The sequence below is a fragment of the Schistocerca serialis genome, chromosome 4 (assembly GCF_023864345.2).
Source record: "Schistocerca serialis cubense isolate TAMUIC-IGC-003099 chromosome 4, iqSchSeri2.2, whole genome shotgun sequence".
Taxonomy (NCBI): domain Eukaryota; kingdom Metazoa; phylum Arthropoda; class Insecta; order Orthoptera; family Acrididae; genus Schistocerca; species Schistocerca serialis.
Window position 1 is genome coordinate 783,602,164 of NC_064641.1, and position 18,327 is coordinate 783,620,490.

Below are 18,327 nucleotides of genomic sequence, written 5' to 3' on the forward strand. Positions count from 1 at the left end.
CACAGGGTGTTATAACTCTCATTCAAAACGTAACACTTTGAGGATCAGCCATTTGAAAAATGTCGGGCCCAGAAGATAAGTCATTTATGCCACTATTTAAAATTTTACCGGCACATTTGTATTTGATATGACTTAACGTGTAACACACGCTAAAAAAAGACCGAGCTTCAAGTTAGTTTTCATATTTAATGTTGTTCTTTCATAGATAAAAAATTATACAATCGATGGCAAAAAGTGTAATTGACCTTCAAAAAAATGTGCATAATGTGTTACTGAGCAATGTCAGAAATCTCTTCATGCCAGAACACTTCGACTTTTCTACGCAACTGATAATCATTTTGGCACGATTTTAATTGCAAATTAGAGCCTGTTAGTAGGCCTATGGACTTCCTATCATTGTAGGACTAATAACAGTGGATGCCAGTAGACGATGCAATTCTCGTTCGTACATACACTTTGCTGAGTTGAGCGAGCTCGGCCTATCTTCGTAATGTACGCGCCGCGGCCTGTGTTTCTCATAGGCCTCGTGCTCTGAATAACTGAGGTCATTCGCTAGTGAGATCACGTGACATGAGCTATGACTGGCTGACAAAAGTGCATCACTCAACGCAATCTCTATTTTAGAGTTTCGGAAGCTAGCGTGCTGTAATTTGTGGAATTTGTGTATATACTTTCGCATTACGAAAGTAAACTCTGTGCATATTGTCTCGTATCAAACAACTTTCGAAATGCATTGTTTTTCCTGGATTTCGTTTCCTAAAGTGCTGGGAAGTCCTCCGCCGGTATAAGACCTTTACGATTCAAAGGCTCCGAGGGAAAGTATACTGTTACTTAACACGGATGTATTTTCACCCGCTTTATACTTAATTTCATCCGGGAGAAATTTTTTCTTGTCCACGTAGACACCCTGTGTTGCCGCATTAGTGGGCAGTGATCGACGCCATACGATTCGTGAGCTCACCCACGTAACCGGATTAGCGCATACGAGTGTGCTTCGCATCCTGAAGGAACGCCTGGGCATACGAAAAATTGCATCACGATGGGTTCTGCATGACTTGACGGAAATGCAGAAATGGATGCATTACGACACTGCTCAGACGCATTTGGAGCGCTATGAGTGCGAAGGAGAGGCTTTCTTACGCCGTATCATAACACTGTATGAGACATGGGCTACATCTTAAGAGCCAAAACTGAAATGCCAATCCAATGAATCGCATCATTATGGGTCTCCGTGAAAGTCGAAACTGTGTCAGAGTCCCAGTATGATGAAAGTTATGGTGATTCTCGTGTACGACGGTGATTGTGTTATCCTAATGCATTATGTTCCTCCACAGCAGACCGTCATTGCACAGTGTTGCTGTTCATTTTTGGAGCCTCACCTGCATTCAGCTTCGCGAAAGAAGCGGCGACACTTTCTGCGCAACCGACCCACCATTTTTGCACGACAGTGCCCAGGCGCATACAGCACAAGCTGGGGCTGCTCTGTTCGGTCGATGGGAGTTGGAAGTACTGTACCACCCACAATACTCCCCGGACTTAAGTCCTTGTGACTTTGATTTGATTCCGAAGATGAAGGAACCACTTCGTGGCATTCGCTTCAGAACTGTTCCAGACATTCAATATGCAGTAGACCGCTCCATTCGCACCATCAACAGAACAGACTCTGCTAATGGTATACTACTCCTTCCACATCGCTGGCAACAGGTTCTACGCAACGCTGGTGACTGCTTTGAAGGACAGTAACAGGTGCAAACGTGCAACTCTTTTGTAATGCTTGTGAATAAATAGTTGCCACTATTTAAGTTCCAACCCTCTCGTAATAGAAAATTAATGCTACCTTTAGCCAACATTATATTATCCACTTCATTTCTGATCCAGTGGTGAATATTCCTCTACAAAGCATAGGAACCCCATCTGTGGTGATTCAATTTGTCATAATTGTAATGATACTAGGATCCAACATTTGATACTGTACAGCAGCAAAGACAGGCCTATTATTTGTAAAATTTAATTTTTTTTAATGTCTGATGTGATGTTCCACGGGTATGTCTGAACCTGGCCAATTTTAGCTCCAAGTCATGTGACTTGGAAAATTCAAAATTACTCTCTAGATATTTAAATTCTCTTTATTTGTTCAGTTATTTGTCCATCTATAGCACTTCTGGCTCTTATGGGTTCCAATCCTTGAAATTTCACCACTTTTGCTTTATCTGTCATTCTCGTTCCATATTTAGTGGCAATTTGACTCAACTGTTTACTGTAATTTGGATCTTTTCTTCAGATTCACCTGTTGCAATCTGATCTTCAGCAAACAGCAGCACCGTGAAATTGTAATTATCACATCTTAATGCATCGTTATGAATGATAATGTGAAAATAAACGTTGAAAATTGTGAGGAACAGTGGGCAGTCTTGTCTAACTCTCTGATTAATATTGATAGATTTTGTCCCATTCCTTACAATGTTGTTGTTGTTGTTGTTGTTGTTGTGGTTGTGGTTGTGGTCTTCAGTCCTGACACTGGTTAGATGCAGCTCTCCATGCTACTCTATCCTGTGCAAGCTTCATCATCTCGCAGTAACTACTGCAACCTACATCTTTCTGAATCTGCTTAGTGTATTCAACTCTTGGTCTCCCTCTACGATTTTTACCCTCCACGCTGCCCTCCAGTACTAAATTTGTGATCCATTGATGCCTCAGAACATGTTCTACCAACCGATCCCTTCTTCTAGTCAAGTTGTGCCACAAACTTCTCTTCTCCCCAATTCTATTCAATACCTCCTCATTAGTTATGTGATCTATCCATCAAATCTTCAGCATTCTTCTGTAGCATCACATTTCGAAAGCTTCTATTCTCTCCTTTTCCAAACTATTTATCGTCCACGTTTCACTTCCATACGTGGCTACGCTCCATACAAATACTTTCGGAAACGACTTCCTGTCACTTAAATCTATACTCGATGTTAACAAATTTCTCTTCTTGAGAAATGCTTTCCTTGCCATTGCCAGTCTACATTTTATATCTTCTCTACTTCGACCATCATCGGTTATTTGGCTCCCCAAATAGGAAAACTCCTTTACTAATTTCAGTGTCTCATTTCCTAATCTAATTCCCTCAGCATCACCCGACTTAATTTGACTACATTCCATTATTCTCGTTTTGCCTTTGTTGATGTTCATCTTATATCCTCCTTTCAAGACACTATCCATTCCGTTCAACTGCTCTTCTAAGTCCTTTGCTGTCTCTGACAGAACTACAATGTCATCGGCGAACCTCAAAGTTTTTATTTCTTCTCCATGGATTTTAATACCTACTCCGAATTTTTCTTTTGTTTCCTTCACTGCTTGCTCAATATAGAGATTGAATAACATCAGGGAGAGGCTACAACCCTGTCTCACTCCATTCCCAACCACTGCTTCCCTTTCGTATCCCTTACAATATGGATCCTTATTTTGTTATTTTTGTATAATGACTGAATTGCCGAAATCAGATGTGTTGGAAGTGTCATTTCTTTAACGATCCCAGTAGCATTTTCGGTCTTACCTTGTCAAACGCTTTTTCATGATCAGTAAAAACGTAATGAGTTGATCGTCAGAATTCTCTTCTTTTCTCAGTTGCTTGCGCCATAGTGAAAACACAAATACAGTTTGATCTACCTTTTCTAAAACCATGTTATAGGTTTTAACATTGTGCTTACACTGTTGGTATTAATCTTTTATTCATAATTTTAGTATGCAGTTCGTTACAGGAGTTTAACAGACTTATTCCTCATTAGTTTGTGCAATTTGATTTCTCTCTCTCCCTTGTTCCTAATGTTTCAACGGCTAATTTCTGTAACAGTATTCCAGTCTCCATTTATGTTGTTACTTGATGGTTTCATTTGCCATTTCTCGTTTAGTCTCTTTTGATATGACAGTTTGGCGTGCCTTATAAGTTCTTACGCCTGACTGGGAGTTGATGCATGGTTTTTCCCATTAAAAAAAAAAAAAAAAAAAAAAAAAAAAAAAAAAAAAACCAGTTATATTGTTTCTTATTTACAAGTGATGTGATAATACATCCAAGCTTCTGTAGAGTCTTTTGTCTTTTTTCCACTCTCGTGTACGGCCGTTAGAGAACTCTAGGCATTTTTGGAAGCCTATTTTGCAGCCCAAAAGTGTGTTATTCTGTCTCTTGCAGCCTGTTTTCTCTCTTCTGTACAGCTGCTGTTTTGCTATTGCTCATCATGGAAATCCTTAAAGTTATTGCTTAGTGATCTCTAACCGATCACAGTTGGAGAAATCTTTCTGATTCACTTCAGTGTTCTTGAGGTCCTTCCTTACTTCCTTCAGCTGTTTATCAAAGACTATGTGTGCTGTTCAATACATTAAATATCTACTTCATAAGTGGTGTTACATCCATCCTGAACAGATGTCCATTCAGTGACCATTTCATTATTGACTTCGTCAGGCACTCATTATCCCGTTATAATTCTTCTCTTCCTCGAACTCTATACTATCCTCTTGCAAAGGCTTTTGTACTAAAATTTCTTGTCTTCTCTCAGTCAACCTTTCCTGTCATTCTCAGCCAGTAAATAGTGTACAGACACTTGGTTTTGATCATTGTGTTGTAGTGCCTGAATTAAGCTTTCCTTTGAAAGCAGTCACAATCTTCTCTCGCTTTCTATTGTTGGCTTCTTTTTTACTAACTGTCACATGCGTTATCTCACCAAGATAGCTGAAACTGTCATTTTTCTATCTGTTGCTAGGTGACGAGGTGCTGTTTGGATGTTGGTTGTGTACTTGTTTTTTTTGACAGGACCACCAAGTCATTGGTGTAAGCAAGGCAGTTTACTGCAATAACTGTTCTTTGAGCCTCCAGTGTGAACTTTGTTCACTAGCCTTTTCCTGACTAATTCTTTTTCTCATTTTCAGAAGACCACCTCTAACACACAACTGAAAAGAACTGGGGACTGTCCATCACTCTGTCGCAATCCAGTTTTAATTAAAGACTCTTTGGAGAGTTCTCCCATAAATTATACCTTTGAATGTGTCTGTGTTAGAGTTTTCTTAATAATTTCCTCTGTTTTAGAGTCCACTCAAAATTCTATCAAGATGTCTTTTATTCTTACCCATATCTTTTTATTTGCAAGAATGTAGTCTGTTATTGAACCTGTACCTTGAGCTGCTCATGTAAATTTATGGATTAGATTAGATTAGATTAGATTAATACTAGTTCCATGGATCATGAATACGATATTTCATAATGATGTGGAACGAGTCAAATTTTCCAATACATGACATAATTAAGTTAATTTAACAACATACTTAAGTTAATATAACAACTTTTTATATTTTTTTGTGTTTTTTATTTTTTTATTTTTTATTTTTTTATAATTTTTTTTCTTAATTTATATCTAAAAATTCCTCTATGGAGTAGAAGGAGTTGTCATTCAGAAATTCTTTTAATTTCTTCTTAAATACTTGTTGGTTATCTGTCAGACTTTTGATACTGTTTGGTAAGTGACCAAAGACTTTAGTGGCAGTATAATTCACCCCTTTCTGTGCCAAAGTTAGATTTAATATTGAATAGTGAAGATCATCCTTTCACCTAGTATTGTAGTTATGCACACTGCTATTACTTTTGAATTGGGTTTGGTTGTTAATAACAAATTTCATAAGAGAGTATATATACTGAGAAGCTACTGTGAATATCCCTAGATCCTTAAATAAATGTCTGCAGGATGATCTTGGGTGGACTCCAGCTATTATTCTGATTACACGCTTTTGTGCAGTAAATACTTTATTCCTCAGTGATGAATTACCCCAAAATATGATGCCATATGAAAGCAATCCCCCCATGAACCATGGACCTTGCCGTTGGTGGGGAGGCTTGCGTGTCTCAGCTATACAGATGGCCGTACCGTAGGTGCAACCACAACGGAGGGGTATCTGTTGAGAGGCCAGACAAACATGTGGCTCCTGAAGAGGGGCAGCAGCCTTTTCAGTAGTTGCAGGGGCAACAGTCTGGATGATTGACTGATCTGGCCTTGTAACAATAACCAAAACGGCCTTGCTGTGCTGGTACTGCGAACGGCTGAAAGCAAGGGGAAACTACAGCCGTAATTTTTCCCGAGGACATGCAGCTTTACTGTATGATTAAATGATGATGGCGTCCTCTTGGGTAAAATATTCCAGAGGTAAAATAGTCCCCCATTCGGATCTCCGGGTGGGGACTACTCAGGAGGACGTCATTATCAGGAGAAAGAAAACTGGCGTTCTACGGATCGGAGCATGGAATGTCAGATCCCTTAATCGGGCAGGTAGGTTAGAAAATTTAAAAAGGGAAATGGATAGGTTAAAGTTAGATATAGTGGGAATTAGTGAAGTTCGGTGGCAGGAGGAACAAGACTTTTGGTCAGGTGATTACAGGGTTATAAATACAAAATCAAATAGGGGTAATGCAGGAGTAGGTTTAATAATGAATAAAAAAATAGGAGTGCGGGTTAGCTACTACAAACAGCATAGTGAATGCATTATTGTGGCCAAGATAGACACAAAGTCCATGCCTACTACAGTAGTACAAGTTTATATGCCAACTAGCTCTGCAGATGATGAAGAAATAGATGAAATGTATGACGAGATAAAAGAAATTATTCAGGTAGTGAAGGGAGACGAAAATTTAATAGTCATGGGTGACTGGAATTCGTCAGTAGGAAAAGGGAGAGAAGGAAACGTAGTAGGTGAATATGGATTGGGGGGCAGGAATGAAAGAGGAAGCCGCCTGGTAGAATTTTGCACAGAGCATAACTTGATCATAACTAACACTTGGTTCAAGAATCATAAAAGAAGGTTGTATACCTGGAAGAATCCTGGAGATACTAAAAGGTATCAGATAGATTATATAATGGTAAGACAGAGATTTAGGAACCAGGTTTTAAATTGTAAGACATTTCCTGGGGCAGATGTGGATTCTGACCACAATCTATTGGTTATGAACTGCAGATTGAAACTGAAGAAACTGCAAAAAGGTGGGAATTTAAGGAGATGGGACCTGGATAAACTGAAAGAACCAGAGGTTGTAGAGAGTTTCAGGGAGAGCATAAGGGAACAATTGACAGGAATGGGGGAAAGAAATACAGTAGAAGAAGAATGGGTAGCTCTGAGGGATGAAGTAGTGAAGGCAGCAGACGATCAAGTAGGTAAAAAGACGAGGGCTAATAGAAATCCTTGGGTAACAGAAGAAATATTGAATTTAATTGATGAAAGGAGAAAATATAAAAATGCAGTAAATGAAGCAGGCAAAAAGGAATACAAACGTCTCAAAAATGAGCTCGACAGGAAGTGCAAAATGGCTAAGCAGGGATGGCTAGACGACAAATGTAAGGATGTAGAGGCTTGTCTCACTAGGGGTAAGATAGATACTGCCTACAGGAAAAATAAAGAGACCTTTGGAGAGAAGAGAACCACTTGTATGAATGTCAAGAGCTCAAATGGCAACCCAGTTCTAAGCAAAGAAGGGAAGGCAGAAAGGTGGAAGGAGTATATAGATCGTCTGTACAGTGGCGATGTACTTGAGGACAATTTTATGGAAATGGAAGAGGATGTAGATGAAGACGAAATGGGAGATAAGATACTGTGTGAAGAGTTTGACAGAGCACTGAAAGACCTGAGTCGAAACAAGGCCCTGGGAGTAGACAACATTCCATTAGAACTACTGATGGCCTCGGGAGAGCCAGTCATGACAAAACTCTACCATCTGGTGAGCACGATGTATGAGACAGGCGAAATACCCTCAGACTTCAAGAAGAATATAATATAAGCGTAGGCTTCCGCGGCCGTTGTCTTCTTCAATAAAATTCTTCAGGGTATCAGACCGCATCGTCATAATTTTAAAATGCGCCAACGTTTCGGCCAGCGTTGCAGCTAGCCTTCATCAGGGCCTTACGTTAACTGCTAAATGAACACACTTGGATTCCTTAAATAGCTGCACGAGAAAACCGTGTCGTTACTTGATTGGCTGTACTAGGAGGAGGAGGAGGGGTGAAAGGTATGCTTTATTGGTGTTTCCTTTATTATCTGTCATTGGCTGAAATAGCTGTTTTCTATTGGTCTTTATATTAATCCACCCCATTGGAGGAGACGGACGAATAGCGAACAGGTGATGGCTGTGACGTCACACTGTTTCCCTGCTGTCCAGAAGCCGGCTGCGGCGTGCCATTGCTCTGTGTGCTCGCGACCACTACTGTGGCTCTCCGCGTGTCCGCATGGGCCGCCACGGCTCTGCCGCCGCTCCGTAGCCCTGCTATTGCAGGCAGCCAAGACCTCGGAAGCTTGTACCCGTCCTCTCTATTCATGTTGGCGGGTCTTTTGGCTATTTCTATCGCCTCTCTAATCTTTCTTTTGAAAGTGAGAGGCTGTTTCGCCAGGACGCGGGCTTCTTGAAAAAATATTGGTTTCCCGCACTCGTCTCGGTGTTCCGCCACTGCTGACTTAGTGTGTTGTTTCAGGCGGATATATCTTTCATGTTCCGAGAGCCTAGTGCTGATCGGACGTCCCGTCTCACCTATGTAAACTAATCCACACGCACAACCAATTTCATACACGCCAGCTGTGTGTAGTTTGTCAACTGCATCCTTGGTAGAACCGAGCATGTCTGATATTTTGTTTCTGCTTCGGAAAATTGGTTTGATGTCGGCTTTTCGTAGAATTTTGCCAATACGTTCGGTGACCCCTTGTACATATGGTAACACAGCAATGCTCTGTGCCTCCTTCTCCTCTTCCCTATTAGTCTTCTCCCTTGTCGACATGGTGCTGTCTATCATCTGCTTCCCATAGCCATTAGTTCCGAAGATGGACCTGAGGTGTTCAAGTTCTGCCTTCAGATGCTCTTCGTCGCTTATCCTGTACGCTCTCTTCGTTAGCGTGTGCAGGGCGGACTTCTTCTGCGTGGGGTGATGGTGGGAGGAGGCGTGAAGGTACCTGTCCGTATTGGTTGGTTTCCTGTACACTTTGTGGCCAAGTTTACCATCAGGTTTTCGATAAACTTCCACGTCGAGAAAAGGCAGCACCCCATTCTTCTCTGTTTCCATTGTAAACTGGATTTTTCTATGCTGTTGGTTAAGGTGCTTGTGGAAGTTCTGTAACTCCTCTTCTCCGTGGGGCCAGATGACGAAAGTATCATCGACATAGCGAAGCCAACAATTTGGACGTAATGGTGCGGACTGGAGGGCTGTTTCCTCAAATGCCTCCATGAAAATTTCTGCTGCGATAGGCGATAGGGGTGAGCCCATAGCTACACCGTCAGTTTGTTCATAAAATTGACCTCTCCACCTGAAATAGGTGGTCGTCAGACAGTGGCGCACAAGCTCACATACATCAGGTGCCACGCGTTCTTCTAGGATGTTCACAGTATCTGACACTGGGACATTCGTGAATAGGGATTTGACGTCGAAGCTAACCATCAGATCTTGGTCCGTAACACGCATTTCCTTTAGGAGAGACACGAAGTGAGAGGAATCCTTAACGTAGGACTCGGTTTGATGCACTAGGTGTCGGAGCCTAGGTGCCAGTTCTTTCGCTAGGTAGTAGGTCGGCGAATTTATACTGTTTACTATGGGCCTTAAGGGGAAGTCGGTTTTGTGTACCTTCGGTACACCATATATCCTTGGTGCCTGTGTCACTTGCGGGATGAATCTTCTGGCCTTGTCGATATATGGTGTACCGAAGGTACACAAAACCGACTTCCCCTTAAGGCCCATAGTAAACAGTATAAATTCGCCGACCTACTACCTAGCGAAAGAACTGGCACCTAGGCTCCGACACCTAGTGCATCAAACCGAGTCCTACGTTAAGGATTCCTCTCACTTCGTGTCTCTCCTAAAGGAAATGCGTGTTACGGACCAAGATCTGATGGTTAGCTTCGACGTCAAATCCCTATTCACGAATGTCCCAGTGTCAGATACTGTGAACATCCTAGAAGAACGCGTGGCACCTGATGTATGTGAGCTTGTGCGCCACTGTCTGACGACCACCTATTTCAGGTGGAGAGGTCAATTTTATGAACAAACTGACGGTGTAGCTATGGGCTCACCCCTATCGCCTATCGCAGCAGAAATTTTCATGGAGGCATTTGAGGAAACAGCCCTCCAGTCCGCACCATTACGTCCAAATTGTTGGCTTCGCTATGTCGATGATACTTTCGTCATCTGGCCCCACGGAGAAGAGGAGTTACAGAACTTCCACAAGCACCTTAACCAACAGCATAGAAAAATCCAGTTTACAATGGAAACAGAGAAGAATGGGGTGCTGCCTTTTCTCGACGTGGAAGTTTATCGAAAACCTGATGGTAAACTTGGCCACAAAGTGTACAGGAAACCAACCAATACGGACAGGTACCTTCACGCCTCCTCCCACCATCACCCCACGCAGAAGAAGTCCGCCCTGCACACGCTAACGAAGAGAGCGTACAGGATAAGCGACGAAGAGCATCTGAAGGCAGAACTTGAACACCTCAGGTCCATCTTCGGAACTAATGGCTATGGGAAGCAGATGATAGACAGCACCATGTCGACAAGGGAGAAGACTAATAGGGAAGAGGAGAAGGAGGCACAGAGCATTGCTGTGTTACCATATGTACAAGGGGTCACCGAACGTATTGGCAAAATTCTACGAAAAGCCGACATCAAACCAATTTTCCGAAGCAGAAACAAAATATCAGACATGCTCGGTTCTACCAAGGATGCAGTTGACAAACTACACACAGCTGGCGTGTATGAAATTGGTTGTGCGTGTGGATTAGTTTACATAGGTGAGACGGGACGTCCGATCAGCACTAGGCTCTCGGAACATGAAAGATATATCCGCCTGAAACAACACACTAAGTCAGCAGTGGCGGAACACCGAGACGAGTGCGGGAAACCAATATTTTTTCAAGAAGCCCGCGTCCTGGCGAAACAGCCTCTCACTTTCAAAAGAAAGATTAGAGAGGCGATAGAAATAGCCAAAAGACCCGCCAACATGAATAGAGAGGACGGGTACAAGCTTCCGAGGTCTTGGCTGCCTGCAATAGCAGGGCTACGGAGCGGCGGCAGAGCCGTGGCGGCCCATGCGGACACGCGGAGAGCCACAGTAGTGGTCGCGAGCACACAGAGCAATGGCACGCCGCAGCCGGCTTCTGGACAGCAGGGAAACAGTGTGACGTCACAGCCATCACCTGTTCGCTATTCGTCCGTCTCCTCCAATGGGGTGGATTAATATAAAGACCAATAGAAAACAGCTATTTCAGCCAATGACAGATAATAAAGGAAACACCAATAAAGCATACCTTTCACCCCTCCTCCTCCTCCTAGTACAGCCAATCAAGTAACGACACGGTTTTCTCGTGCAGCTATTTAAGGAATCCAAGTGTGTTCATTTAGCAGTTAACGTAAGGCCCTGATGAAGGCTAGCTGCAACGCTGGCCGAAACGTTGGCGCATTTTAAAATTATGACGATGCGGTCTGATACCCTGAAGAATTTTATTGAAGAAGAATATAATAACTCCAATCCCAAAGAAAGCAGGTGTTGACAGATGTGAAAATTACCGAACTATCAGTTTAATAAGTCACAGCTGCAAAATACTAACGCGAATTCTTTACAGACGAATGGAAAAACTGGTAGAAGCGGACCTCGGGGAAGATCAGTTTGGATTCCGTAGAAATGTTGGAACACGTGAAGCAATACTGACTCTACGACTTATTTTAGAAGCTAGATTAAGAAAAGGCAAACCTACGTTTCTAGCATTTGTAGACTTAGAGAAAGCTTTTGACAATGTTGACTGGAATACTCTCTTTCAAATTCTGAAGGTGGCAGGGGTAAAATACAGGGAGCGAAAGGCTATTTACAATTTGTACAGAAACCAGATGGCAGTTATAAGAGTCGAGGGGCATGAAAGGGAAGCAGTGGTTGGGAAAGGAGTGAGACAGGGTTGTAGCCTATCCCCGATGTTATTCAATCCGTATATTGAGCAAGCAGTAAAGGAAACAAAAGAAAAATTCAGAGTAGGTATTAAAATTCATGGAGAAGAAGTAAAAACTTTGAGGTTCGCCGACGACATTGTAATTCTGTCAGAGACAGCAAAGGACTTGGAAGAGCAGTTGAACGGAATGGACAGTGTCTTGAAAGGAAGATATAAGATGAACATCAACAAAAGCAAAATGAGGATAATGGAATGTAGTCAAATTAAGTCGGGTGATGCTGAGGGAATTAGATTAGGAAATGAGACACTTAAAGTAGTAAAGGAGTTTTGCTATTTAGGGAGTAAAATAACTGATGATGGTCGAAGTAGAGAGGATATAAAATGTAGACTGGCAATGGCAAGGAAAGCGTTTCTCAAGAAGAGAAATTTGTTAACATCGAGTATAGATTTAAGTGACAGGAAGTCGTTTCTGAAAGTATTTGTATGGAGTGTAGCCATGTATGTAAGTGAAACATGGACAATAACTAGTTTGGACAAGAAGAGAATAGAAGCTTTTGAAATGTGGTGCTACAGAATAATGCTGAAGATAAGGTGGGTAGATCACGTAACTAATGAGGAGGTATTGAATAGGATTGGGGAGAAGAGAAGTTTGTGGCACAACTTGACTAGAAGAAGGGATCGGTTGGTAGGACATGTTTTGAGGGATCAAGGGATCACAAATTTAGCATTGGAGGGCAGCGTGGATGGTAAAAATCGTAGAGGGAGACCAAGAGATGAATACACTAAGCAGATTCAGAAGGATGTAGGTTGCAGTAGGTACTGGGAGATGAAGAAGCTTGCACAGGATAGAGTAGCATGGACAGCTGCATCAAACCAGTCTCAGGACTGAAGATCACAACAAAAAAAATGAAAGCAATGAGTGAAAATAGGCGTAGTAAGCTACTTTACTAAGATGTTTATCGCCAAAATTTGCAATGACCCTTATTGCATAAGTAGCTGAACTCAAACGTTTCAGCAGATCATCAATGTGTTTCCTCCAATTTAATCTCTCATCAATGGACACACCTAAAAATTTGGAATATTCTACCTTAGTTATATGCTTCTGATTAAGATCTGTATTTATTAATGGCATCATACCATTCACTGTACGGAACTGTATGTACTGTGGTGTTTAAAAAAAAGTGTTTGTTATTCTTTATTTACTATGTCTGGCAAACTCTGTTAGCTTCTTTCCATAATTATATGGTTTATTTTTACCCTTTGTACATAGTAGGTCTTTAATAGGTCTTTTACCCATTCAAGCATTTAAATCTTCCACGAGTAGTATATAATGATTTTTATTTATTTTTATGATAGTGTTTCATAACGGGTCATAAAATTCATTAGTATCTTGAGCTCTCTCTTATTTCAATGCATATAGAAACAGTACAGAGACATAGCCTCCTTATGGATGTTGTGAGTAAATGCCTTACTATTGTAACTCATTATGATTCCATATCTGCGGGCAATTCTAGTTCTTCAAGCCTCTCTCTTTGTATTTTCCAAAAAATTTCTGTTTGTATGGCAGTTATTTCATTCATTGCAGTTGATGGTAATATCAAGGGGAAGGTCAGAGATGAAAACAAATTGTTATTAGGAGACGAAGCCATCCTACCTATTCACCTTAAAGATGAATTGCTGTAACTGTGTGAAAAAAAATGTGTGTTCAAAAGCTGGTTTGACATCTGTATTGCGTATTGTGTTTTGTGAGCCTATTCGCTGCTCAGCATTTTGTCCTTAAGGTGAGTAGGTTGTCTACCTTCTTAATAATTGTTTGCTCCATTTAATGTTTAATTTTTATTGCATTTGTGCATATTACCCTTGTGATACTCTGTCCTTATGATATTATCTTTCTTCCTCCTTTCAACAATGCAACAAGGTGATGCAAAAATTTATAGAATGGAAAGGTAACCTTATGAGAGTGACTGATACGCTTCTAATCCAGCCTGTGAGCTGACAGCAAGTTTTCGGAGTAATAGTTATAACTGTATTGTACTACTCTTCCTTTAATGTATAATGTGATGCCCATATTCCTGTTTTAGTTGTTTTGTACTTCTCTTGTTTAGATACGAGTACTGATTCTGATACTGCTGGAGAAGACTATTGCCCAGTTTCTGAGGGACACCCAGTGAAACCTGGAAAACAAGATGATAAAGTTACTGGGAATCATGATGAAATTGCCAAGCAGTTGTTATTGCACGACTCCAGTGATTCAGGTGAAAACACTTTTCTTGTTTCAATATTGGATGTTAATTTTGATTACTTATGAAGTCATAGTAATTATGATAATATTAGATTATCTGTTGCATCACTTCTTATAATGCAGTACATGAAAACATAAAATTTGAGAAAGTGAGTAAATGACATGCAGTGAATGTAATTTTTTAATTGTAATTTACTAACTTTCTTTCTACTGTTAAATAACTTTTTCTTGACAATAAACATGGGGCGACTTGGCTGGAAAACCTGGAAAATTGAGAATACTCAGGAAAATAGAATTTAATGAAAAAATTGGGTAATTCAGGAAGACTCAGGGGAATTCCGAGGGATTTAAGTGAGAGCTGAACTACTCGTTGATGGAAGGAAATTTTCTGAGTAATTTTCTTGCAGATAATTTGATCCTGCTTTGGAAACAATTGGTTTTGGAATAGAATAAGGAAAAGTGAATTAGTGCATTGAGTTGTTGCAATCTTTGCTGTCACCTCTACTGTGTTTGCCATCTTGAGGAATCTTCATTATCAGCTGTTGGTTCTCAGGCTCCAGGTCGGTTTCCTATTGCATGATTGTGAGTGCAATGGAGTGTTAACTAGCATAGAAGAACTTGTGACGTCAGTGTGAATTCGCCATTCGCACAAAAGCAAATATGGATTTTTTAAAATTAAAAACATGTGTAAATATGAATACATATTTGTGTTCTGAATCAGCATTTGATATTCAGGCTTTGGTCCTTGTTTTACTAATTTTAATTCAAAGTACCACTTTGCCAACTTTCTTGCTGATTTGTGATTCAAGTCAACAATGAGCATAGTGTGAAAAGTGTACAATTTGAAACATGATGTATCATTTCTATCAAAGTCTGCTGATATTAAGTTGTAGTGAAAACAATTTGAAGTGAAGTGCATTCGTATGAAGTGGAACACTTGTAGGAAGTGGGAGTGTTAAACTGATTGATTACCATGCAGAATGACCTGTTAACACACATTATTTTAATATAAAAAATTCTGAAAGCCAACCTCTGACAATTTCACATCACAGCACAATATTCATCCATAATTTACACTTCCTGCATCAAGGTATCTTCCAACGGGATGTGAAAAAATTTGTGGACAACGATCCAATGATGTTACGCCATGGAATTCCATGTTCCCTTACATTGCACAGCGTGAAATGAGGAACTCACCATGTCAGATTTCTGCCTTGTGAAGAGGAATGTTGCCTGTGAGATTCAGTGTCAGTTTTATGTCACAAGGAGAACTTAGGTGATGCCATATTTTATTAGTTGTATGGAGCTGAAATCTGTATTTGGTGTTTTTTATATTGTAGCATACATAGTATTAGTACAAGCTGTTTCAAAGTACCAGCACATTGAGGAGCTCACAAAAATGCATCTTTTTGCCATGTTAAAATTAAATGCTGGGAAACACAGGCTTTTTGTATTTGATGTTTGTTGTTATAACTTGTGTGCTATGGGAGTATGCTGTTTCAATGCCACTGCACAATGATGATTTATCAAAACCATGTTGTTTTTGGTACAGTTTGTCAATGCTAAATGTCAAATATAGACATATTTGTTACAGCCTTTATAGACATTTGTATATATTTTTTAAATTTTATTTTATTTATTTTCTAATGTAAAATATGCCTATCTCTTGGTTCTGTGCACTGTCTCATGTTTGTATCTTGCTAGCATGAATGAAATTACAAAATGAATCTCAATATTGAAGTTAATATGGTGAAATATGTTAATTTAGAGGAATGATATTCAATACAACATTGAGAATATGGGTATTATGCTTGCGGAAACTGATATTAAACGATGTACTGTAACTAGATTCAGTTTAAAAATGGAAAGTGATGGAGAGTCAATTGAGTTAACAAATAACCTCTGCTAGCGTGTATCTTAGATTGTTGTGTACCATATAAGTGTTTCTCTACCAGCAGTCCACTGTTCAAACCATTGACAAGTTTAGAATCATCTTTGAGATTTTCTATGCCCCTTCTTCAACAAACATAATAACCACAACTATTTTATGCATGTCCATTTTCGAAAACAGACTGTGTGATTTGTTCCCCAGATGCAGCCAGCTGCTGCTGGTTTACACTGTGGTCATGAGTCACAATGAGGAGCACTTTCTGTAAGACTTAGTAAGTCGTTTAAGAGTATGCAGCAACCACCATGGATACTCTAATACCTTCCGCCGCGGAAGTCGAACACGTGCCAGAACAAATGAACGTGGTCAGTTCATAGAGGCCTCTGCCTCCGCGGCGGCTATTCCGCGCAGCGAGGGCGCCACCACTACGCCACATGCAAACAGCGGCCAATAGCCGCTCTCTCCAGTTTCGTATATAGGGACCCGCTCTGCTATAGTCCAGTCAGTCTGGTACTCGCTCTGGATTTCATTTCTATCTCGGCGGTACTGCGTTCTGGTCGTTGCTCATTGTTGACATTTGCCTGGCTCTGGTTTCGAGTGGATCTACTGTTGGTGTTTGGTGTTGTGGTTTCCACAAGCCTCCGTTGTTTATCTGTTCCTTGTTGTGTCGGTCATAGTCGGTTGTGGTCGGTTGTTGTCAGTTGTTGTCAGTCTGTCTTCCGACTCGTCCTGTGTTTACCCAGTGGTGCGTGCTCCACCGCCGGCGGCTTCCCCGCCTGGCGGCTCCGATCCGCCGCCCAAGGCGTTCCCGCAGTTGGTTTTGGTTACTACAGATACCATGTCTGGTGTACTTTACTGTGAGAAACGAGTCCTTTGTGAGGACAGCTTTGCAGTTTTCATTAATACAAACAGCAAATTGTCACATTCAGTGAATGGTCTTGACACTGACCTTATACATGACATGGTACAGCACTTAGCATTCTGTGGTACTGGCTAAGTGAATATTTTCAAGAATTAAGGATCTCTGTCATGAAATACAAACAATAAAATACTTGAAAACAATCTTTACAGCTCATTTGAGTGAATGCTTAAAAATACCCTACTCCTATTGTGATTTTACCTCGTGGGTATTCTGCTGAGTAGTACTCTCTCCTACCAGCATTCCATATGATCAAACCAATTGAGACTTCACCTGATGTTGCTCATTCCTTAAGTAATTAGGCTATGCATGGCTCTGTTTAAAAATAATAGCTTGATGTGACGCCACACATGTTTACTTTCATGCCCAGCTGCTATCCCACGGCAAATAATAACCCGAAGGTGTGATCCTGCAGTCAAATGCCTTAGTTAGAATTTTGCAGTAATAAAATAATCAAACATATTAAATAAAAGATAAATGAATAATTAAAAAAAAAGATTCTATTCTGATATCTGTAATTAATTAAGATGACAGAGAAGTATTCTGAATAATGTTTATTCAAGAAGGTAAAACTCAGACAGAAAGTGGCCCTATGATAACAATGTATAATATGGACAGAAATAATCGTATTGAATGCAGTAAAGTTGCATTGAGAGCTTTACAAGAATAGTAGCTGAATCTCATAACTACATTGTCATCCAATATGCATGACAAGCTAAGTCCATTTCTTGATAACAATACACGAAATATTTGCCAGCTCAAATAATTTGGAATTCAGTGTTGATGATTTACACAGTAACACACAAGAGCTAACAAATCAAAACTCATGCTCTGTCTTTTCTCAATTCCGTAATGCAAGCAGAAAATTAAAAGTTCTGCTCTGGGGTGCATATAGACCCCGTGATATTTAAGAGTCCCTTCAGAAGTTAGAGTAGTGAATTGGCTGTTCACCTCCCAGAATCAATCACCTACAGGATCAAATAACATAAATTCCCAAAGGAGGTCTGCCCTCTTCAAGAAGACAACATGAAATCCCAGCCTTCTTCAAGATCTAATGTAAAAGTGAGCAGAATCACTCCCTTGAGTGTGCCACTTGAAAGTGTTCATCTCCACTTGACTTCAGAAGTATTCCACCACTGTCCACAGCTCATGGTCTAGTGGCTAGCGTTGCTGCATCTGGATCACTGGGTCCCAGGTTTGATTCCCAGCTGGGTCGGGATTTTCTCTGTCCAGGGATTGGGTGTTTGTGATGTACTCATTATTTCATCATCATTTGTGAAAGTGGCGGGACTGGACTGTGTAAAGATTGGAAATTTGTACAGGCACTGATAACCATGCAGTTGAGC

At 40.7% G+C, this 18,327-nt stretch overlaps 1 protein-coding gene across 2 annotated transcripts in view; it reads left to right on the top strand.

The window, feature by feature from the left end:
• LOC126473359 (transcriptional regulator ATRX homolog) overlaps positions 1-18,327 on the top strand; it is a 479,699-nt gene that overhangs the window by 145,296 nt on the left and 316,076 nt on the right. For both annotated transcript variants that reach the window (XM_050100365.1, XM_050100366.1), the window contains exon 11: positions 14,038-14,187. In XM_050100365.1, the coding sequence (XP_049956322.1) occupies positions 14,038-14,187 (150 nt within the window). The remainder of the gene's footprint in view (positions 1-14,037; positions 14,188-18,327) is intronic.